Source organism: Cynocephalus volans, chromosome 4, assembly GCF_027409185.1.
Source record: "Cynocephalus volans isolate mCynVol1 chromosome 4, mCynVol1.pri, whole genome shotgun sequence".
In the NCBI taxonomy this organism is placed as follows: domain Eukaryota; kingdom Metazoa; phylum Chordata; class Mammalia; order Dermoptera; family Cynocephalidae; genus Cynocephalus; species Cynocephalus volans.
In genome coordinates this window covers 109,944,391-109,969,146 of record NC_084463.1, presented here as the reverse complement: position 1 = coordinate 109,969,146, position 24,756 = coordinate 109,944,391, and the positions used below count along the sequence as shown (strand labels likewise).

Genomic DNA, 24,756 nt, shown 5'->3' with positions numbered 1-24,756 from the left:
GAGATATAGGATTCAGCTCAAATAAGAGAAACACTCACTTAGGACTGCTGCCCATTTATCCCCAGAGTGTAGTCCAATAACTTCTTTTCCATTATCTTTGAGAGAAAGTCTTGGTTTGGGTTAAAGTTAAAAGGGTCTTTAGATCCTCTCTTTGGCATCTACTTATTTCCCTTTTTTGGAAGAAGGACTAGAGATCAGGATCAAATTTAGGTAGTAAGAGGGAGCTGGAGACAGCAACTACTGAACTCAGTCAGGAGGGTTCCTGTGCTGTACCTTAAATACTTACTACTTTTAGGTATGGGTACATGTTGAACATAGGCAGCAGAACCGTCTTCCAACTGAATGACTTGGCCATCTATGAGTTTTCCATCTGGAACAAAAGATTCAAGCCAATAAATTAGCATAAACAAAAATCTTAAACTTAATACAATTTCAAAATGATATCAACTATTAAAACATACACTACTCAAGCTCATGTTCATCTTGATCCTTCCCTCAACGTTCTGAGGCAATTCAATAACACATCCAGTGATCCTACAGAAAGCAGAAAATCCTCCCTCAGCCATATTTCCTCCCCTCCAATTTACACTTAGATGAGTTCAAGAGGAAGAGTGGCTCATCACAGCAGGCTACATGAGTCGAACCTCCATATACCTTTCAGAGCCACTTCGGATCTGTGACCCTGACCACAGGGAAGCTGAAACTAGGAGATAGATATGTTGCTATTTGTTAGGCCAGTTGTGATTCTCACCCCTGGGGGCTATAATGACACTTGTCTGCACACACGTCTTCAGTAGGTTTCCATAAAAACAAGGAGTTTGAGAGCTGGGCTATTTTCTGGAGCAAAGTAAACACTGACTCAGAGAAAGTGTTACATAAGCAAAGCCAAATGTCTGTACTCTTATGCATATTCTGTAAAAACATTAAATAATAACCTGAAGTTGGGGCTGGCTGGTCAGCTCAGTTGGTTAGAGCTCAGGGTTGTAACACCATGGCCAAGGATTTGGATCCCCATACCAGCTGGCCGGCCATACATGCATGCATACATACATGTATACATGCATGCATGCATACATACATACATGTATACATGCATGCATGCATACATACATACATACATACATATTAAATGAATGAATGAATAAATAAATAACTTAAGTAAAAAAGCAAGAAAAGTCTTAATAGAAATAGGTCAGAGACATTCCCTGCTCTCCTTTCCCCCACTAATCTGGATACCTCCAGAGTATCATCCAAATATCTCAAAGGGTGTCCCAAAATTATCAAAACAAAATTTAAGTTAAATCAACATTATTTAAAATGATCATATGCAATCAGCATATTTAGGAGAGATTGGAACAGCAGCATAGTTGCTAGACACTCCGACTCTGATGTTATAAATTGCTGGTATTGACCAATTAGCCATATGTGAGGCACATACCTTTAGAACTGTGTTGTATATAAGCGGTTGAGCCATCTGCAAGAGTTACTGCTTGCAAGCTTACACCTTCCATATTTTCTAAATTGTCACCATCTATTATAAAAAATAATTATTTCCTTTAGACAACTATCACATATGCATGCTGATTAAATTAATTTTTTGGAAATTAATTAGGAAAAAGGCAGCTTGCTTAACAGACTCAAATGGTATTTCTTTTAGCATTTACAAAAAATATTTCCCTGCCTACTCTACCCAGAATCCACATCAAGGTAAAAAGGCTCACAGAAAGGCTTAGGTTTGTGTCACCTTAAGCTAAATGAGGAACAGGGAAGTTACCGTAATGTTGTAAATTTTCATTTTTCCTTATGATAAGTGATATTTACAAATACACACGATCCCTACAAATGCAACTGCTCACCTGCTACAGTTACGGCTTCTGTCAGGCATAGGGTAACATGCTGAGCCTCCATTCCTCCTCCAGGAAACTCTGTTATTCCCTGAGAATCTCGATTTATTTGGGCTAACAACATTTTCTACCTTGAAGAAAAATAAAAGCACTTGAAAACAAAGAATGATGCATATAAAATAAGAGCTACAAAGACTATTTATGAACCACAAAAAATTGCTAAGGATGTAAATGATGTTTGAAATAAGATGAAATTTCATTTTATATGCAGGGTAAGAGTATTAGCCCAAAGTCCAAGTCATGCTTTTCATAATTTAACAGTAACTACTGAGCTTACTGATAAGTCTTGCCCATCAGTTTTGTACCATGTCTAAAATTCTCACGATTAGAGTCGTTTGGATTAAACATGGCTGAAGATTCCCACTTAGAATCTGTCAGCAAATGCTACTGACTCAATCTTCAGAAATCTATCCCGGATTTGGCTACTTCTTACAACCTTCACTATTACTGCCCTGAGCCAAGCCACCACCATCTCTCATCCACATTACTGCAACAGCATCCTAAGTTGTCTCCCTGCTTCTCCATTAGCCTTCCCACACTCTCCTCTCAACACAGCGGTCAGTACCCTTTGAAGGGAAAAGTTAGGTCACTTCCCTCTTCTGCTCAAAACCCTCCCATGACTTCTCATCAGAGTAAAAGCCAAAAGTCCATAACGCTGGCCTAAGAGGCCAATGATCTTGCCTCTCATTTCCTGTTACTCTCCATCCCATTCACATCACTTCAGCCACACCGCCATTCTTGTTTTTCCTCAAACATACTGGGTGTTCTACTGCCTCAGTACTTTCACATTTGATGTTTCTTCTACCTGGAACATTTCCCCCAGTATCTTCATTGTTCATTCCCTCACCTCTTCAAGCCTTTGCTCAAATGTCACCTCAATGAGAGCTTCCCTGTCTACCCCATTTCAAACCAAACCTCCCAAGTGCCCAATCATGGTATACCCTATCCTTCTTCCCTCTTTTATATTTCTGCATAGTATTTATCATTTGACATGTTACATGTATTTACTTATTTTGCTTATTATCTATTTCCCCTCCACTAGAATAGACAGAGATTTTTATCTGTGTGCTCACTGATGACTCCAGTGCCTAAAAAGTGCTTGGCACATAGTAGGCACACAATAGGTATTGAACGAAGGGATGAATTAATAACTCTTTTCCCAGTCACCACCACGACAGCCCTGCTTCCCTCTACCTCCAGGTCCCCTTACCTCTGTGGGCCTTGGGTTATCTCAGACAGTAGCTGGGATAATTTAGCTGCCTTGACCCAGGCAACTGGACCAGACCAGAAGATCTCTTGAGGACCTTTCCAGGTCTAAAAATCTGATTTTTGCATCAATATTTGAAGGAGCAATATGCAGATAGTAGTAACAATTTGCATTACATTTACGTTTAGGACTGGTTGAAGATTTTTGGTCTAGGAACATTATGAACTGCACTCTCTTTGGACCAAAGGTGGCAACTATGGTTCAGATTCACAGAAAAGTATCAGTGCTATAGTAAAAATTAGTCAAGAGGTGATTTTTCAGGTATTCCTCATAGATCCATAGTCTATAACTGCTCATAGAACAGACTGAAAGTTCAACACTTTCTTGCCACCTCCAGGGGCTAATAGAGGAAGTCTCAAAGTAACACTAGAATGCTGCTCTTAAGATCCCTGATAAGTATAAGGTTGGCATAGCCTAATTTTCAGAGCAAGTATTGTCACTATTGTTACAGAAATAAGATAAGGAAATAGAACGGAAAACACCTATAAAGATGTAGCAAGCAGTACACAATTTTTGCAGTATTCATCTAAGAGATGAATTTTGCAAAAGGCAGATTACAAGGTAATTGGTCATGATGTTAAGAAATGTCTATGATATCGTAACTTAAGCAATTATCCTTTCCATTTAATTATTTATAAATCTCCAAATAACCACAACATATAGCATCAACAGGTAACTGATATATCTGCAATAAATAAAAGTTCTCTCTTTTCCAAAAGCTAGTAACCGTTAAATTTCTTTAGGAAGGTTTCAACAATTATGGTTTCGATCCTAATGGAAAAAATATCCATGCTAAATGAAAGATACAGAGACAACTCTTTCCTGAACACAAACTGCTGGCAAATACATGGTGCAGTGAAGGGAGAAAGGACTCAGAGGAGTTCAAATGGGCACTACAATTACCAGAGATAATAAGTGATGGCAGGTACATAACACATCTTATTTTTAAAGTTCTCAAAAGACTCTGTAGTACAATTTATGCCCTTTGTTAGAAAATGATGATGGGGGAAAACAATAGTGAAGAAAAAGACCAAACAAGACAGACCGAACACTCTGCAGTTGCTCATACCATATCCATTATCATGTCATGATCATTTCTGTCACCAACATTCTCAGGTTCTGTGGAAATAAGCATGTAAGATGTACACAACATCTTTGGAAAGAGTCATCAGGTGTTATTTGTTTTTTTATTGTTGAGTTGTAGGAGTTCTTTTATTTTCTAAATATACAAGCGTACTTCAAAATGTGCATGGAAAAATACAATTAAAAAATAGCATGAATCTTTCCATGAACTTTTTGAAGACCCATTGTATTTCCCAACAAATAACAAAGTATTACGACAACATAAATTTAACGATCCAGGTATAAAAGCAAGAAATCCAACTACAAATAATCTTTATTGTGATAAGCAATGATACCCCCCAAAATTTAGATTAACAAATCTTAGATATCTTTTGCATGGAGCCACACAAACTAGGCCTTCAGAAATCGTCAAGCTCAGATCCTAATCTCAGGCCAGTTTCACCTGAACTTTTAACAGAGACGCTAGACCCTCAAGCGATCATGAGCAAAAACAATGAAGCTGGAGGTATCACACTACCTGACTTCAAAATATACTACAAAGCTACAGTAACCAAGAGAGCCTGGTATTGACACAAAAATAGACACATAGACCAATGGAAAAGAATAGAGAACACAGAAATAAGTCCACACACACAATCAACTGATTTTTGACAAAAGAGCCAAGAACACACATTGGGGAAAAGACAGTCTCTTCAATAAATGGTGCTGGACAAAGAATGATTACATTTTGTAATGATGAATATGCTAATTATCCTGATTTGATCATCACATATTGTACACAGGTATTGATATTCAGCTCTGTACCCTGCAAATATGTACAATCAATTATTTTCCAAAATTAAAAATAAATAAATAAATAAATAAAAGCAGAATTTATAAAAGGAAAGAAAAAAAAAATAATGGTGCTGGGAAAACCGGATATCCACATGCAAAAAAACGAAATTATATGCCTATCTCTCACCATATACAAAAATCAACTCAAAATAGATTAAAGATTTAAATGTAAGACCTGAAATTATAAACGAACGAGAAGAAAATATAGGGGAAACACTTCATGACAGCGGCCTGGGCAAGGATTTTTTGGATAAGAGCTCAAAAGTACAGGCAACAAAAGCAAAAATAGACAAATGGGATCACATCAAACAAAAAAGCTTCTACACACAAAGGAAATAATCAACAGAGTAAAGAGACAACCTACAGAATGGGAGAAAATATTTGTAAACTATGCATCTGACAAGGGATTAATATCCAGAATACAAGAGGAACTCACACAACTCAACAGCAAAAAACAAATAACCTAATTTAAAAATGGATAAAGGACTTGAGTAGACATTTTAATGGCCAACAGGTACATGAAAAAATGCTTACCATTATTAATCATCAGGGAAATGCAAATCAAAACTACAATGAGATATCACTTCACCTCAATCAAAATAGCTATTACTGAAAAGACAAATAACAAATGCTGGTGTGGATGTGGAGAAAAGGGAACTCTTACACACTGTTGATGGGAATGTAAATTGGTACAGCCATATGGAAAACAGTATGGATGTTCCTCAAAAAATTAAAAATAGAACTACCATATAATCCAACAATTCTACTGCTAGGTATATATCCAAGAGAAAGAAAATCAGTATGACAAAGAGATTTCTGCACTCCCATGTTTACTGCAGCACTATTCGCAATAGCCAAAATATGGAATCAACCCAAGTGTCCATCAATGAATGAATATATAAAGAAAATGTGGTATATATACACAATGGAATACTATTCAGCTATAAAAAGAATGAAATCTGGTCGTCTGTGGCAACATATATGAGCCTGGAGGACATTACTTTAAGTGAAATAAGCCAGGCACAGAATGATAAATACTGTGTAATCCCATTCATTTGTGGAATCTAAAAGAGCTGATCTCATAGAAATACAGAGTAGAAGAGTGGTTATAGAGGCTGGGAGAGTAGAGGGGAGAGGATGATGGGGAGAGATTGGTCAGCGGGAACAAAATTACAATTGGTAGGAGTTCTAGTGTTCTATCGCCCAGTGGGGTGACTACAGTTAACAATATCATAGTATATATTTAAAAATATCCAGAAGAGAGGGTTTTGAATGTTCTTACCACAAAGAAATGATAAATGCTTGAGGTGACAGATATATTAAATACCATGATTTCATAATTACATAATGTACACATTTTCCAAAATATCACATTGTACCTCACAAATATGTACAATTATTATTATTATTTATTTTAACTTATCAATATACAATGTAGTTGATTTTCATGTAACTTTATTATGTGTCAATAAAAAACAAACAAATAAAAACAAAAGAGAAGCTTGGTCTTTCTGTTACCTGCTCTGAATGCTAAATTTTCCTTATAAATTTCCTACTATAAAAAGTTCCTCTCCATGTTAGCCTGGTCATTCAGCTTTGATTAGCATCTGGGGAAAACTGTTTTTCAAAACTCTTCAGCTATACTTAAATACATCCAGGGACTAAGCATGTTTCAGAGATGAAATGCAATTCAATTAAATATAGAGCAGTTAGAATGTGCTGGCAAATAAGGTAGAGTTTTCATAGACTCCACAGGAGGCTAAAGGGTAAAGTGTGGGGAAAGGGTTCATAATACCAGTTTTAATTGGGGCAGCAGAATATTCTATTGGATGGGTGAAATGTTGGAACTTGAAGGCTCTGTCTAGTTTCAGGACCATTCAGAAACTAAATACTGTATTTGAAACTAACTAGCAGGGTAGATGGAGCCTAAAACCTTTGAAATACTAGTTGAGATAAGGACTACTAGGCCTAAAGCTAAAAACACACAGAAAAAGAGCTGAGAACAGAGACAAGAATTTAGAAATGAACATCTAGGTCTAGTCATCAGGAATGTCCATTTTGGTAACGGTTTGATCTTAACTGAACCATTGATGTGAAAAATAACTAAAAAATTCTCTCGAACCCCAATAAAGGAGCACTATCACTACTTTAATAAGGGCACACCTGCACAGAGCAGTTAGGTAAGCATGCCATAGTTGCTTTCAATGAGACTAGGGATTTTGAGGAACAGAAGCAGCGGAGAAAAGAAAGAGAGCTGACATATTCCAAACACCACTTCTGATGTTGCTGTGTCATTTCAAAATCACAATGCTAGCCCATCTGGAGACCAGAGGCATGGAGAAAGGGACCTGACCCCCCCCCAACCAGGCACACCACCAGTGCCTTGTGGCCCTGCCTGGGGCCCCGGAGCTGGGGACCAGGCCCCCATCCCACAACCAGAGATCCAAGGAATGGAGAAGGGGACCGGCCCCCCTCCCACAACCAGGCACACCATGCCAGTGGCTTGGGGCCCACCCAGGGACCTGAGTCATGGAGAAGGGGACCAGACCCCCCTCCTACATCCAGGTACATTGTGCCAGCACATCGGGGCACGCCCAGTGATGCAAGGTATGGAGCTGGTAACCGGACCCCCCCCCCCCACAATCAGGCTTACCGCCAGCACCTTGTGGCCCCACCTGGAGGCCCGGGGCATGGATCTGGGGACCAGACCCCCCCTCCCACAACCGGGGACCCGAGTCATGGAGAAGGGGGCTGACACAAGGAGAGTCACCAGCAGAGATAAGAAAAGAAGAGAATGTCTCTCTCCACAAAGCCCATTTCAGAGAGACAGAAGAAGCATCTGCTCTATAATAATATTGGGGAACCTAAACACACCTCTCAGCATTGGACAGATCTAGGCAACAAATCAACATAGTAACCATTATTCTTTCAGAAGGAGAAAAGAAATCTAGAGGGAGGAGGGGGATGGGGAAAGATTGGACAAGGTGCATAAAGAATAATTATGATTTGTAACAATATGTATGCTGTAATATTGATTTGATCAACATATCTCAACGTTGAACCCCCAAAACATGTATAATCAATTTTGATTCAGTAAGAAAAAAAATTACAATGCTATATTGTACTTTATTTCCTCCAGGATGAACACTGTATTTATTATTTTATTACCCAAATTGTTCATCTTTGTCACAGAAAGACTAAAATAAGGAAAGCAAAACACTGTTAGGCAATTGTGAAAATTACAGAGGGAATTCCTGACACAACTCTTTTTTTTGTCTTTTTCGTGACCAGCACTCAGCCAGTGAGCGCACTGGCCATTCCTATATGGGATCGGAACCCGCGGCGGGAGAGTCTCCGCGCTCCTAGCGCAGCACTAACAAAGTAGATCTTGGCCTAAAAGTGCATTGAATATGGCACTAAACATGGATAGTTAAAACATATACCTCTAGTCAGAAATAACTGTTTGTATAGGTCTCATATTCACAAAACACTTTTCAGATCTAATAATTTATTTGGTAGTGTTAAATTGAATAGTCCTGCAGGACCATAAAAGTTCTTGGACTCTTCCAACGTCCTCAAAATCCCCAAAGCTATTCAACAAACATGTTTCTTTGCGTTTTTTTCATGGTGACTATTTTAAATATTTTCCATTTGCTTCAAATCTCCTGCTCCTCCTTCCCCTCCACCCTACCACCTCACTTTCAGCAAATTAATTGACCTCCAACTTCACAGAAAATATGAAAGTCAAAGTCATCAGAGAGGCACTCTGATGACTTATCACCTGACTGTATTTCCACACATTATTTCTTTCTACCTTCCTGCCATATTACCTTCCTAGAAGGTAAGACTAATTCCTCCAAACTGTTCTCTACATTTTGTCTATCTTTCCTCCTCAGGGACCTCTTGGACATAATCCTTCTCTCTTTCCCAGTTCTTTCCCATCAATAACTAAAAAACCACAAAAATAAAATCAAATAAGCAAAATCTTACCTCAGACTCAGTTACTAACTCTTTCCTCTTTATCACACCTAGATTTCTTTAAAAGTTGTTGCTAAGAATACTTCCCAATTTCCCATTACCATCTGGTTTCTGTCCCTAACTCTATTGAAACTGCTATTGAAGCCTTAGTAGAAAAACATCCAGGAAAGCTTCACCAGAGAGTCCTTTTCTACCACAATGCTCCTGCTCATACCTCTTATCAAACAAGGGAGAGTTTTGATGGGAAATCATTAGGCATTCACCTTAAAGTCCTGATTTGGCTCCTTATGACTTCCTTTTGTTTCCTAATCTCAAAAAACCTTTAAAAGGCACCAATTTTTCTTGTTAAAAAGACTGCATTGACATGGTTAAATTCCCAGGACCCTCAGCTCTTTAGGGATGGACTAAATGGCTGGTATCATCACTTAGTAAAGTGTCTTGAAGTTGATGGAGCTTATAATGAGAAATAAAGTTTATATTTTTTATTTTTATCTTTTAATTCCATTTTCCACAAACATTCCCCAGGAATGGGACTAGGCGATGAAGGTCGAGTGGAAGGAACTTTAAATTTTTACTAGACATATTTTATCAAGTATTATTTTCATGGTATTTAAAATAAAACTAGTTATTTAAAAAACATGATAAGGCATTCTGGTTCTAGATGGCTGACAAGAGGCAGCCAGCTCCTGTACAATCAAAATTGATTATACAAAGAAAGGGGAAAACAATAAAGAGATAATTACATGCTGAATAGAGTGTGTAAGAGAAAACACTGGAATTCAGCAAAATAGTGAAGACCCCCTGAGGCTCAGAAACTCAAGATGGCAGCAAATGAAGCACCCAACCAGGATCAGCTCAGAGCCAGGAGAGACTCTGTACTGTGGGGATGAGGTAAATGAAAAATCTCTAACAGTCCACACTCCTACCACAGATGCCTGCAATCCCAGCTACAAGAGAGCCACACAGCCTGTGCAGGCCATGAGCTCAGTATAGGGAGCTGCTAGGAGCCCACACGACTGCATTTTCCCAGAGTGGGAATTCAGGCCAAGTACCCCAATCGCCTGCAACCCAGGCTGTTGCAGTACATAGCCATTTTGTGATTGGGGCCAATGACAAATTGCATTCTGCCCTGGAGCCCAAGACCTCTGGCATCTCCACATCCTTAAGGCCCCCTCAATATTCCACCACATAATGATCTAGCACCCAAGCTCACACAGCATCCTGTGCCCCTGGGAACAGATGGTCTAGCACAGTGTAGGCCATCCCCGAGACAAAGGGAGCCAATGCTTTCACTTTCTAGACCCTCAGAGCTGACTGATTGGAGCCTTCTGCCACCACCAATGTCCCTACTCTCTTCAGTGGAGTGCCTGTGCACCTCTCCTGGGAACACACAGACCTGTCAAAGATCCAGAAACCCCACCCAAATCCACGCTCTCCAGCTAAGGAGCTTCAGAGTGCCCCAGCATCCCTCTTAGGGACATTGGGTCTGGCCCACAGCTTCTAAGACCTTGCCCAATGTCACCCACTCCAGCTGAGAGCTGCAGGGCACCCCAAAACCACTCTTGGGAGTATAGGGTCCTGCTTATGGCCCCAGTGACCTCACTCAGAGTGGCCCATTCCATCTGAGAAGATGCAAAGCATGCCAGGGGCTCCAGGTACTGCCCATGGCCCTAGAGACCTTGTCCAGAGGTGGCCACTCCAGCTGAGAAGCTGTAGAATACCCCTGCATCTATCTTGGGGGTGGAGGGTCCTGCCCACAGCCCCAGAGACCTTGCCTAGAGCTGCTCACTCCACCTAAGAAGCTGCAGAGTGCCCTAGCATCTCTCTCAGAAGTCTAAGATCCCAGCTGCAGCACCAATGAACCGATCCAGGGTTGCCCACCCCAATTCCACTGAGGAATTGCAGAACTCTACAACACCTTTCCTAAGAGCTCAAGATCTTGCCCACAGTCACAGAGACTCTGCCCAGTGTCTCCCATTCCAACTGAGGAGCTTCAAAACTCCACAGCACCTCTTCCAGAAGTCTGAATCCCAGTTGCAGCCCAGCAACCTCCCACAGGGTTCTATGCTCATCTTGATGAGCTACAGAGCACTATAGAGCTTCTCCCAAAGAGTCTAAAGTCTGGCCCATTTCCCCAGCAACCCCACCCACTTTAGTGGAGGAACAACCAATTGCCACAGCAACTCTCCCAGAATCCCAAAGTCCCAACTGCAACCCCAGCAATCCCATCCAGGGTCTCCCACTTGAGCTAAGGAGTCACTGAGCACACCAATGCACCTCCCTGGGGCTCAAGGTCCCACCTGCAGACCTAGCAATCCTGCCCATTGTCACTCACTCCAGCAAGGAGCTGCTGAAGACCCAGCCCCTATGCCACAGAGGCACTTGCAGACAACTCCAACACTGAATACAGTCAAAGAAATCACATGGAAACTACACTACTGTGCTCACTCAAATCAAACCTAAAACCCCCTTCCCAACTGACACGAAAAGAGTCTCTCCCTTCAAAAGCTCCTACAGAAAATTAGAAGTGACTATTCCACCAGATGCCCAAACATCAAAGTGGGAATACAAGACACAGGAAAAAAAAATAGAAACATGATAACCCAAAGGAATACAATAATGCTCCAGTATCATATCTCAAAGAAAAGGAAATCTATGAAATGCCTGAAAAGAAGTTCAAAGTTATAATCTTAAGAAAACTCAGTGAGATGCAAGAGAATACAGACAGAAAATTCAACAAAATCAGAAAAATAACTCATGATCTGAATGAGAAATTTAATAAAGAGATAGATATCATAAAAAAGAACCAAGCAGAAATCTTGGAACTGAAGAATTTGTAAAGTGAAATAAAAAATTCAACCAAGAGCATAAACAACAGGCTAGGTTAAGCAGAAGAAAGAATTTCTGAATTTGAAAACAGCTTATTTTGAAATAAGCAGTTTGACAAAGAAAAGAAGAAAAAGGAATTAAGAAAGCTTATGAGATTTATGGGACAACTCCAAACATACAAACATTTGCATTATGGGTGTTCCATAAGGGGAAGAGAAGGGAAAAGACATCGAAAATATATTTAATGAAATAAGAGCTGAAAAATTCCTAAGTTTTGGGAGACATAAGGACTTCCAGATCTGAGAGGCTCAAGGATTCCTAAATAGATTTAATCTACAAACATCCTCACTGAGGCACATTGTAGTCAAACTGTCAATAGTTAAAGACAAAGAGAGAATTCTAAAAATGGCAAGTGAAAAACGTCATCATCTATAACAGAATTCCCATGAAACTAACAGCAGATTTTTCAGCAGAAACCTCACAAGCTAGGAGGGAGTGGGTTGATATACTCAAAGTGCTGAAGGAAAAAATCTTCCGGCCAAGAATACTACATCCAGCAAATGAAATGAAGGAGAAATAGTTTCTTTCCCATACAAACAAAAACCAAGAGAATTCATTACCACTAGACTGGCCCTACAAGAAATCCTTAAGGGAGAGTCCTACATCTGGAAGGAAACAGACGGTAACTAACTACCATCATGAAAATACACACAAAAATAAAACTCACTGGTAGAGCAGATGCACAAAGGAGAAAGAGAAAGAAATGATATCTTACCACTACAGAAAACCACTAAACAATAAAAGATGAAGAAAGGAACAAAGGATATACAAAACAACCTTAATACAATTAACACAATGTCAGGAGTAAGGCCATGATGCTCTTCTGTAACAATTTTGAATGTAAGTAGTATAAATTTCCCATTTAAAAAATACAGACTGGTTGAATGGATTAAAAAACAAGATGCAACTATCTTTTGTATTCAAGAAACTCGATTCTCCTGTAAAAACACACATACACTAAAAGTGAAGGGATAGAAAAAATATTCCACACAAATGGAATATCTTTTCAAAAAAGATATCTGGAATATCATTCTCAAACCAAGAATGAGCAGAAATAGCTATACTTATGTCAAATAAAATAGACCTTAAATCAAAAACTATAAAAAGGGACAAAAAAGGTGTTATATAATGATAAAGGAATCAACTCAACAAGAGGATATAACAGTTATAAATATATGCACCCAACACTGGTACATCCAGATATATAAAGCAAATATTAATAGATCTAAAGGGAGAGACAGACCCCAATACAACAGTACCTGAGGACTTCAATATTCTTCACTTGGCATTAGATAGATCATCTAGACAGAAAAATCAACAAAGAAACACTGGATTTAAGCTGTACTTCTAAAACACAAACAAAATAAAAAATGGATAAATGAGATTACATCAAACTAAAAGGATTCTGCACAGCAAAGTAAACAACCAATATAGCAAAGAAGCAGCCTTCAGAATGGGCAAAAATATTTGCAAACTATTCTTCGACAAAAGATTAATATTTAGAATATACAAGAAACTTAAACAACTCAACAGCAAAAAAAAAAAAAAAACCCATATAATCTGATTTAAAAATGGGCAAAAAAACCTGAAAAGACATTTCTCAAAAGAAGACACACAAATGGCCAACAGGTATATGAAAACATGCTGTTCAACATCACTAATCATCAGGGAAGTGCAAGTCAAAACAACGAGAAACCATCTCACTCCAGTTAGAACAGTTATTATAAAAAAGACAGAAAATAACAAATGCTGATGAAGATGTGGAGAAAGGGAACTCATACACTGCTGATGAAAATGTAAATTAGTACAGCTACCATGGAAAACAGTATGGAGGTCCCTCAAAAAACTAAATATAGAACTATCATATGATCCAGCAGTTCCACTGCTGGACACTTGTCCAAAGGAAAGGAAATTAGCATACCAAAGAGACATCTGCACCCCCTTGTTGATTGTAGCACTCTTCACAATAGCCAAGACATGGAATCAATTTAGGTGTCCATCAACAGATAAATGGATAAAGACAATGTGATATACATACACAATGGAATTCTACACAGCCATAAGAAGAATGAAATCCTACTACTGTGGCAACATGGATGAACCTGGAAGACATTATATTATGTGAATTAAGTCAGGCACAGAAAGTTAAACACCTTATGTTCTCACTCATATGGGAGCAAAAAAAAAGAAAAGTTGAGCTTATAGAAGTAGAAAGTAGAACTGTGGTTGCTGGAGACTGGGAAAAAAACAGGAAAGGGGGGTAGGGAGAGATTGGTTAATGGATACAAAATCATAGCTAGATAGAAAAAATAAGTTCTAGTGGTCTACAGTAGTACTAGGTGTCTATAATTAAAAATAATTCATTGTCTGTTCTCAAATGGCTAGAAGAGAGGAGCTCAAATGCTGTCATCACAAAGAAATGATAAATTTTTGCAATGATGAATGTGCTAATTATCCTGATTTGATCATCGCACATTGCATACATGTACTGAAATATAACTCTGTACTCCATAAAAATATGTACAATCAATATTCATCAATTAAAAATAAATAAACGATAATGGTTACTATAAACAAAAATATTAAAAGAGTAAGGAGTACCTAATTTTGCCTCAGGGATACAAAGAAGAGGGCATGTGAATTTCAGCATAAAAAGATAAATACGTAAATATTTCCTACGATCCAAGAGCAGAAATGGCAGTCCAGGCACAGGGAACAGACGTTAATCACACCATCATCACTGGCTCTTCCATGGTGTCTGTCCTTCACTTCCCAGATAGCAGTTCAGTTATCATCTGAATCCTACAGCATTTGCTGTTATTTTGGCTTGTAGTCCGGGTCACTTTGAATTACTAAGCATGTTTTTACTGTCATAGCTTTCCTCTGTACACAGTTGTATAATTTGCTGGCATACTATCCATTTGAATCCTGCTCAGCTCCTGGGTAATTTGTCTGCTTGCTGGGTTTGTTTCCTCTTTTGAAAAAAAGGGAGATCACCCACCTGATACGGCTGTCATAAGCTACTGCATTTTACGGATCTTTGGATTTTTGAAACCTATGATTACATGTTCAATAAACATCTAATGAATGTTACACAGTGCTTTACATCTGTCCTCCTTCAGTTTATACATATCCAGCTGTACTGGATTGAATTATGTACCCCCAAAACTCACTGAAACTTGAATTGTGTTCCCCCAAATTTTATATATTAGAAGCTTAGCCCCCAATGTGACTTTTAGAGGGTGGGAAATTCTATAAGGGTAATTGAAAGGTGGAGCCTTGAAGAGGTGATTGGATTGGAGGACCATGCAGTAGTGAACAGATTAAAAATTGTGGTCATGGGCATGGTTCTGAGGGCTTTAAAAGAAGAGGAGAGACTGTCTCTCACTCTCTGTGCTTCCACCATCTTGCAATGTGAGACCCCTGTGTCACTGTTGCCACCACCAGATGGACTTTGGACTTCCCAGCCTCAAAAACTGTAAGTAATAAATTTTCTTTATAAGTTCCGTAGTATTTTGTTATAAGCAACAGAAATGGACTAACACACCAGCCATGCTGATCTTTTAGTTTCTAGAACACATCTAACTCTTCCTTCTTTTGCACATATTGTTTGGTGTCACCTACTTTCTAAAATAAGTGTCATTCTACCACCATCCCCTTAATCTTTATCACAGCACTACCTTTATTTACTTCTTAGCACTTATCATAATTTATTACTGAACTCTGTAAGTTTCATGATTGCAGGGCCTCTTGTCTGTCCAGTTCACCACTGAATTCCCAGTGCCTACAAGAATGCTGGCAAGTGGTACGTGCTTACTAAATATTTGCTGAACAAATGAATACAATTTGTAGGTTGTCATGGCTAGTTAACTGCTTGAGACAAGATTAAAAATTAGATTTTCATTTTATAACACCAAGGTCAAGGGTTTGGATCTCTGTACTGGCCAGCCGCCAAAAAAAAAAGAAAGAAAGAAAGAAAAAGAAATCCAATTTCCTTTCACTGTGCCTCACTTTTTACAACATGCTGCTGGATGTGTGTATCATGTATAAACTGCTGTTAATTTAAATCATTCCTACCTCTTGTGACTATCACATCCATACTATATAAATCTCTATTTTTAATACAGGGTCAAATGCATTCGTCATTATTTAACTTGAAAAATCTGTATAAATAACACAATAATATGCATGCTATATCATTTTATGTACAGTATTCAAAATACTGTATCATTCTATGAACCACAGGCACCTTATATTTTAGAAGTTAAATAGGAGGGTACTTAGTAGGTTATTAAAAATCTCGGTTGAAAAAAAAAATAAATAAAAATAAATAAATAAAATAAAAATCTCGGTTGAGAGACTGGGCTTTTGAGTCAGTCATAGGTTCACATCCCAGCTTTGCCGTGTAATAGCTGGACAAGTTACTCTAAATTTCAATTTACTCACTTGCAAAATAGGGATAACTCTGGTACTTGCCTTAGATTTGTAGTGAGGATTATGAGTTTATGTGTACATGTGTAAACCACTCAACAAAATCAATTAAGTCAGTGCCTAGCCAGTTAGTTAAGTGCTGAGTAAATGGGAGTGCTGTTTTAAGTACAAGAAATGTAATTTGGAATTAAATGTCTATGTTTACACATTAATAGACAAATATTTTCATAGGGTGCAGAGTTCTCACAGCAGCACAGTTTTAAAATGGGATTAGATTTACAGGACAATATGGAGAAAAGTGCTTCACTCTTTTTCCAAAAATTTTTTTTCTATGGAGAGTCCAAATCCACCTAAAAACAAAATCATTTTCATTGACAGCACAATAAAGTTCAGAACACTGTCTCACAAAGCCTCTCCTAAAATACAAATTAAGCACAGAAATGAGCAATGACAAATGCAACCCAATTCTTTCAAAAATCACTATGTCCTGAAATAAAGCAGGAGCAAAATGACTCATAATTAGGTAAAAACCCTATATTTAAATTGCCCCCCTCCAAAAAAAAAAAAAAAAAACCACTAGATAAAACTTCAAAACTAAGTAATTATAAAAACCTCAGGACGCAGAAAGTTCTCCTCACATGATCATAAGCTGCACACACATTATAATTAATTAATAGCAGCTAAAGCAATAGTAGAGGCAGAATTCCTCAATCCACCTAGGTCACCTTTCTGTGAAGAACAAGATGAACCCTCACTTCATAGCAATATCCCAATGTACAGCATGAAAGTTGGTTATATAAACTGGGTCATTCTTGTCATATGAAACTAAATCACAGTCAAGGGGCCAAAGGGGAAAAAGCATTCAAGCACATAGCACCCACTCCAAAAATTTTCTGCAAACCCAGCTACTGAAACAGCCTATTATAACCCCAAGACCAATTTTACCTAATAGCTGTTGAAACAAACTGCCCTGACTCTAAGACTAGTTTTACCTACCACCATCACTCACCGACCAGAGCTTGCCAAATTCCAATGCCAATGAGCTTTCTTTTAAAACAATACACAGTATTTCTCTTTCTAATAAAACTCTCAGCTCTTTCTTTGTTCTTTGGACATACCAGAGACCACCACAGTCTATGTGTACACCATGGACTGCAATTCTGTGATTCCCCAATTTTTTTTTGTGTGTGTGTGTGTGTGGCCAGCTGGTACAGGAATCTGAATAAACTGTTCTGAGATTTGTCTCTATATTCTAATTGACTTTGACAGCAGCAAAGGACTATGGACATCTTGCAAATCATATATCTGATAAGGGACTTCTATCTAGAGTACAGAAAGAACTCTTATAACTCAAAAATAGAAAGACAAATAATCCAACTTTAAATGGGAAAGGATCCAAATAGACATTTCTTCAAAGATATAAAAATGACCAATAAGCACATGAAAAAATGCTCAACACCACTAGCCATAAAGGAAATGCATATTAAATCCACAAGAGATACCACTTCATATGCATGAGGATGGCTATAATCAAAAAGACTGACAATAAATGTTCGGAAGGATGTGAAGAAAGTGGAACCCTTATAAGTTGCTGATAGGAATGTAAGATGGAAAAGAGTTCAATAATTCCTCAAAAGGTTAAACATAGAGTTACCATATAACCCACCAATTCTACTCCTAAGTACACCAAGGGCCTTCAAAAAGTTTATGGAAAGGTTCATATTATCTTTTAACTCTATTTTTCCACAAACATTTTGAAGTACCTAAGAGTAATGAAAATCTATGTCTACACAAAAACTTGTACACGAATGTTCACAGCAGGATTATGCCTGACAGCCAAAAGGTGGCAACAACCTAAATGTCCACCTGCAGATGAATGGATACATAAAATATGGCATGCCCGTACAATAAAATATTTGGCAATAAAAAGAAATGAAGTACTGATACATGCTATAGAGCATGAATGAACTTGGCAAATATTACGTTAAGTGAAAGAAGCCAGTCACAAATGCCTACTACTGTATGATTCCATTTATGTGAAATGTCCAGAATAAGATTAGTGGAGGAGGAGAGGGAGAGCTGAGAGGAAATTGGGAGTAACTGCTAACCCTCATACTGTAGTTTCTTTTTAGGGAGACGAACATGTTCTAAAATTGATTGTGGTGATGGCTGCACAACTCTGACTATATTAAAATTCACCTAATAATACACTTTAAATGAGTGAATTGTAAGGTACTTGAATTATATCAATAGAGATGTTATTTTTAAAAAATAAGGGAGGGGGCTGTGTAAAATATAGGCACTCAAAATCTGACAGTCAATTGATGAAACAATTTCCAAATAATCAAAATACACCAGGGTAAAAAAAAAATTAGTTATGCATCCTTATTCATGCTTTGAGTGATCTCCTTATTACACATTTTGTTACTAAACCATTAGCAATTAATTTAAATTACATACCCAGCAAGAAAGAAAAATATCAAATATTGCACAGGTTTTTTTCAACTACAGAAAAACATACATATCTTTTACTAAGATTCAGGACAAAACTCACGATCTCAAACCCACAACTTCTCACTACATCCCCACTTGATTATACCAGCTGATTTAGACACTTCCAAAGCAAAGGCTAAAGCTAATTTTAAAGAAATAATTAGTTGGCCAATGGTATTTTTTTCCTACTCTTTTTAACTTCAGTTTAATGTCGGAAAAAACAATGTTAAAAAAGAAAAAGAGGAGGGCATAAAAACTGGTTCGTCCCACAACAAAATGTTACTAAGAGACTATAAATATTTGTTCACTTATTGGACAAAACAAGGAAAAAAGGGAGAATGACAAAACTGCCAAATTTCTAATATTCGATATTAGGCCTCAGAGACCTAACCAAAAAAAAAAAAAATGGTATGTCAGGAAACAAATCTGTCCACAATCCGGGTGGGAGGAAATTCTGAGTGCGATCTGCAGACGGGGTCCGGAACGGGACTATGGCCGGCCCTGCCGCCGGCGCCCCAGCTGAGGCCTGCTGCGGACCGTGGGCCCGACGTCCCAGCCCGAGGAGCTACGCCTCGGCGGCGCCTGGGGACTCGCTCCGCGCGGAGGTCAAGCCGAGAAACGCCGCCCGGCTCCCGAGGGCTCCACCCTCCCCTCTGTCACTCCCTCCCCTTGGCGGTCCCCTGAGGGGAACAGGCGGGGCGCAGCGCAGAGACGGGGGGGGGGGGGGGTTGAGTCCTTAGCGAGAAAGGCTCCGCTGCCCCAGAGTGGCGGCCGTGGGTTATTAATAAACTCCGCTTCAGCCGAGGCGCAGCTACAGAGGCCGGCCCATAGGATCGGCAGGGCCTGCGGCGAAGGCTGAGCAGCAGGAGCCGGAGCCCGGGCCCAAGCGGGCCCGCGCCGCCGCGCTGAGGGCGGCGGCCGGGCGGAGAATAATGCACACTGGGTAAAAACACATTTATATACGAACCTCCGAGAAAATTTTCCAACAATTCCTTCGTCCGACCACCATGCACCAGGACAGGAAACAGCCGTCCGGCCCCCACGCCCCGCAACCCGCATAGTGTGTCTGAGGCACGCCCTCATCCCCCATTGGGCTGCCATTACGTCACTCACTGGATGCTTCCTGCTTGTTATTGGCCCAAATTTAGCCGACGCAAAATGAAACCTCCTTACGCACGCCCCCTCCGCGGGATGTCAGCCACTCCTGGCCTTACGGCACGCGCCTGAGTGGCTTACGCAAAATGCGGAATCAAAGCTCCTGCGTCTGACTGGTTAGCACAACGGCTCATCCCAGACTCACACCGCCACACTGACAAGTGAATTATGCCGATTCTGGGGCCCCAGCGGCGGGCGCCATTTTGTAGCGAGGGAGGGAGGCTGGTCCTTGTGATTACCCGAGAGAGAGAAGGGGTGACGGGCGCCATTTTCCCCACAGGGGCGAGGAGGCGGTCTTGAATCTCCCGGTGGGCTTGTCGGAGCGCGTTGTGGAGACCGGATGAGCTTTGTGTAGCGATTGCCGAATATCGTCCCGTTGGGGAGGAAGTGGAAGGGAGGAGTAGGACAGGATGGGAGACCTGAGCGCTCCCTGGGGGCTCTCAGTGCCGGCTGAGGCCCCTGGTCTTGGGCGAGAGCTCTGCTTTCCCGAGAGCTGCTGTATGCCGGTGACTGGCTTCCAAGCCTGCCTGCGCTTCCACAGTCGCCGGGGGCATCACATGCGGTGGGAGGGTGAGCCTTCCGCTCCTGCAGAAACTCCGGCGGGGCTTGGCCACGGGGCAGTTGTCTTGGACTCCGCTGGGACACACTGCGGATGGTTTTGTGCTTTCACGTAGTTTCGGCTCTCAATTTTTAGTCGTCTGAAATGGTGTCGCTACGTTCTTTTTTAAGTTCTTTCCCTCTTGTGTGTCGCGAACTAAATGTCAAAAGAGTGGGGAAAGAATTAAGTAGGGCTCTCTAGACTTTTATTAAGAATGCGTACAGATTAGCTGTGGTGTTTGTGGTAATGTTTCTTATAGATTAACCCAACCTTTTTCTAAACCGTTGGAAATATTGGTAATTTCAGGAAGCGTTCTGTAAATATATGCCTTGGCAACCAGGCCACGTAAAAATGAGATCAAGTGTGTAGATTTAAGATTTGTTAAATAGAGCATGCCAGGTGTAGAAGTGAATTACTAAGAGAATGATGAGGCTGGCCCGCTGTAGCAGATTTGATCCTGCTTACAAAAACTGGGAGAGAACAGGATGATGTTTGATGTCTTGCATTTCAGTCTATTATGGAATGGATAGGGGGATAAATCAAAAAGATGATAAAGATAGCCGGTCCTGTACCTGAGGAAAGTTAAAATGTTTTGATTTACAATTGAGTCTAGTTTGAGGTTGCAACCTTGCTCTTTCTTTGGTTAGGCTGACCCTAACCAAAGCATAGTTTTGTAATTGGTACCCAAACTGCATTCGAAGGAAAACACGACTTTATTTGGGCTTCGTTTGAACACATATTTAGAAATTTAAAGTAGTTCTGCTGACCTTTTAGGCCCTTAGGGGAAAAAAAGGGACACAAAATTGGATCGGGTTACTTGAAACTAAAGGATTCTGCTCATTTAAAATAGTCTTTTACCCAATTAATAGATTGCTTTTGTTATGGAGAAGAGCTCAGATGAAAAACAAGGGGTTTTAATTTATACTTTCTGTACCATCCGGATGTTGTATTTGTGTTTTGTAATCAGAGGTGTTTTTTAACCAAAGTATTCTTATGCAGTTTAGTTAAGTCCCATGCGTCCAGGCTACTCATGAAAGCACTGTAATACAGAATCTCAGAAGAAATTTTAAAATCACTGTGTAATTGTAGATCGCAATTACAGGACATCTTTGTATCCTACAACCTATTGGAATGGTTGTAAAAGTTGAATGGTGGTGATGGTAGATGGGATGCTATAAATCTAATCTGACTCAGAGAGAAACCTTAATTCTGATTTTGTCACAGGTAATGAATGAAACCTTGTGTTAACAGTATTTACTAGTGACTACAGAAAACAGTCCAAGTGTACGTAGTATTCAGGGCCATCCATAATCTTCAGATTTTTCTCAAATCACCTCCCCTCCCTTCTATCTTATTACATCCTGTTAAATTAATCGCTTGAAAATGGTTCACTGCCAATCAACGCTAGTCAAGCCTCTTAAATACAGCTGGACCATTTCCCCATTAAGAGCTAACTTATTTCTAGACCCCCTTCAGAAATATTTCAGTAACTCAAAACTTTCTGGAGAATTGGTTGACTTTGGCATATTTATACAATGACATAATCATTAAGGTAGTATATGTATAGAAAAAAAGGTAGAGAAATGATGCTTTAGATTCTTAAAAAACAGTTATCTCTGGGAAAAGGGATTATAGGTGACTTTAATTTGTTAAATTATTTCTGTAATATATTTGTTTTCCTATCATGGATTTGTAGATCTTTTTTAAACCTGAAGGATTTAAGACCAAACCAGTGGCTTGCTCTCCATTGGGAGCTGTGGCTATAGATGTGTCATTGTCTCAGAACCTGTTACCTCATCTGTAAGGTAAAACCACCTATTTTGCAATGTAATTTGGAGGTTTTATAATGTAGATGAAAAAACAGTGCTTATCAGATGCTTAATAAACGTTAGCCCTTCTCCCTCCAATTTCACTTTATGGTTTACAGCAGAGGTTTCTTAAGCACTTTGACCACTCCTTTCAGATTCTGGTGAAAGCTGTAAGCAAATAAACTAAAAAGTTTGTAATTTCCTGGGACTCATGGACTCTGAGTTAAGAATCTTTGGTTTACAGACTAAACCAATTTAGTTAATCTCCTGACTCAGCTTCCACACTGAAAGTGACTATTGAACCTAATTGTTAGTGAACTAATTGTTAATCAAGGTTTCAGTAGAACATACTTTTTGGAAGTACTGTATGATTACATTACTTAAAATGTTCCTTTCCAATCTTAGATATGTAGTTCTCAGTATATATGTTGACATATCTGTAGGCATAATTCAACTGCTAATGTTTTGTTAGTGGCTAATTGCATGATTTCCCTCATTTCAAGCTGGCCTATAATAATTCCAGCATGAATGCAAATTTTCAATCTTATTAATTCTCTAAACCTGGTCTACATCTTAACCCCATTTATTTCATCTTTGAAAATATCACCCAACTTGTGTCTCTCAAATAATAAACTCCAAGGTTTACCAATTGTGATTAATGTATATTAGGTTTAGTTAATGGCAAACTAGGAGGAAAATATACTCTTAATTTACAAAATGTTATCTCTAAAGTCCCTAAAGATTCCAGGTGTTCCTTTGAAATTGGCTATCTCCACAGTATTCTAGCTGTCATTTTGGCTTCTGATTACTAAGTAGAACATTCCAGACAAAAAGAAAACCAATAGCTTTATTAATATACATAAAACACTTGAGACAAAGTTAGAACCCAGCCAGTATTTTTTATTTTTTTTTTAAAGTTAAGCTCACATTTCCAAATAAGCAACATGACTGGTATCATTTTATAGAAGATGCAACATGTACAGGAAAATAAAAGTATAAGGTTTTATTCCTCCCTTGACCTTGGCACCAGGTAGGGCTTGTCCTATAGGGTAATGGGATTTAGAAAACAAAATGAATGGAAAAACAAAATATTTGGGAGAATACAATCTTTTTTTCCATCAAGATGCAGATAGCTGCCTAACTATGAGCATAACTCTTCTTAACTTGTATTAAATGTGTAACAAACATTTCATGTTACTTTTTAGAAAACATTAACCAAACACGTTTGAGACTTTTAAGAAAACTGAAAATTATTATTTTGGTGGCTGGCTGGTATGGGAATTCAAACCCTTGACCTTGGTGTTATCAGTACCATACTCTAACCAAAAGCCTAAAAATTACTTTTTAAGATATAATTCATATACCATAAAATCCACCATTTTAAAGTGTACATTTCAGTGGTTTTCAGTATATTCATAAGGCTGTGTGCAACCATTACCACTATCTAATCCAAAACATTTTCATCACCCCCAAAGAAACCCCATACCCACTAGCAGTCACTCCCCATCTTTTCCTGTGATGCTGGCCTTTTGTGTTATCTTCAGAGAAATGTCTATTCAGATTCTTTGCTCATTTTTAATTGGGTTGCCTTTTTGCTGAGTTGTAGTTCTTTATTCTGGCTACTAGCCCCTTGTCAGATACATGATTTACACATATATTCTCCCATTTTGTGGGTTGTCTTTCCACTTTCTTGAAAGTGTCCTTTGAAGCCCAAATTTTAAATTTTGATGAAATCCAATTTACCCATTATTTTCTTTTGTTGCTCATTTCTTTGCTGCTAGTGCTTTGGTGTTGTATCTAAGAAAACTGTTGCCTAATCCAGTGTCGTGAAGATTTAGGCCTGTGTTTTTTCTCAAGAATTATATAGTTTGAAGTCTTACATTTAGGTCCTTGATGCATTTTAGTTAATTTGTGTGTATGATGTATGGTAAAGGGCCAATTTCAAGCTTTTGCATGTAGTTATCCTGTGTCTCAGAGCCATTTGTTGAAGATTATTCTCTTACACTGAATCATCTTGACAACCGTGTTGGAAGTAAATTAGCCACAAGTGTAAGGGTTTTTTTCCGGACTCTATCTTATTCCATTGGTTTATGCTTATGCCAGTACCACGCTATTATGATCACTAAATCATGTTCTTTTTCAAGATTCTTTTGGCTATTCCATACAAACTTTAGGATAAGCTTGTGAGTTGCTGCAAAAAAGGTAACAGGTTTTATAGGGATTACACCATTATCTGCAGGTCAGTTTGGGGAATGTTGCCATCTTCATAATATTATTTTCCAACTCATAACATGGAATGTCTTTCCATTTATTTAG

At 39.0% G+C, this 24,756-nt stretch overlaps 1 protein-coding gene across 4 annotated transcripts in view; it reads right to left on the bottom strand.

The window, feature by feature from the left end:
* ZNF143 (zinc finger protein 143) overlaps window positions 1-20,333 on the bottom strand; it is a 67,249-nt gene extending 46,916 nt beyond the window's left edge. For 2 of the 4 annotated variants that reach the window (XM_063093094.1, XM_063093097.1), the window contains exons 1-4: window positions 19,847-19,933; window positions 1,857-1,975; window positions 1,439-1,531; window positions 287-370 (exon numbers count right to left, since the gene is read on the bottom strand). In XM_063093094.1, coding sequence (XP_062949164.1) covers window positions 287-370; window positions 1,439-1,531; window positions 1,857-1,968 — 289 coding nt within the window. In that variant the 5' untranslated portion in view covers window positions 1,969-1,975; window positions 19,847-19,933. Of the gene's footprint in view, window positions 1-286; window positions 371-1,438; window positions 1,532-1,856; window positions 1,976-19,846; window positions 19,934-20,273 lie in introns of those variants that run through there. The other 2 variants (XM_063093095.1, XM_063093098.1) reach the window with 2 other exon arrangements.
* Between the last annotated feature and the right edge of the window lie 4,423 nt (window positions 20,334-24,756).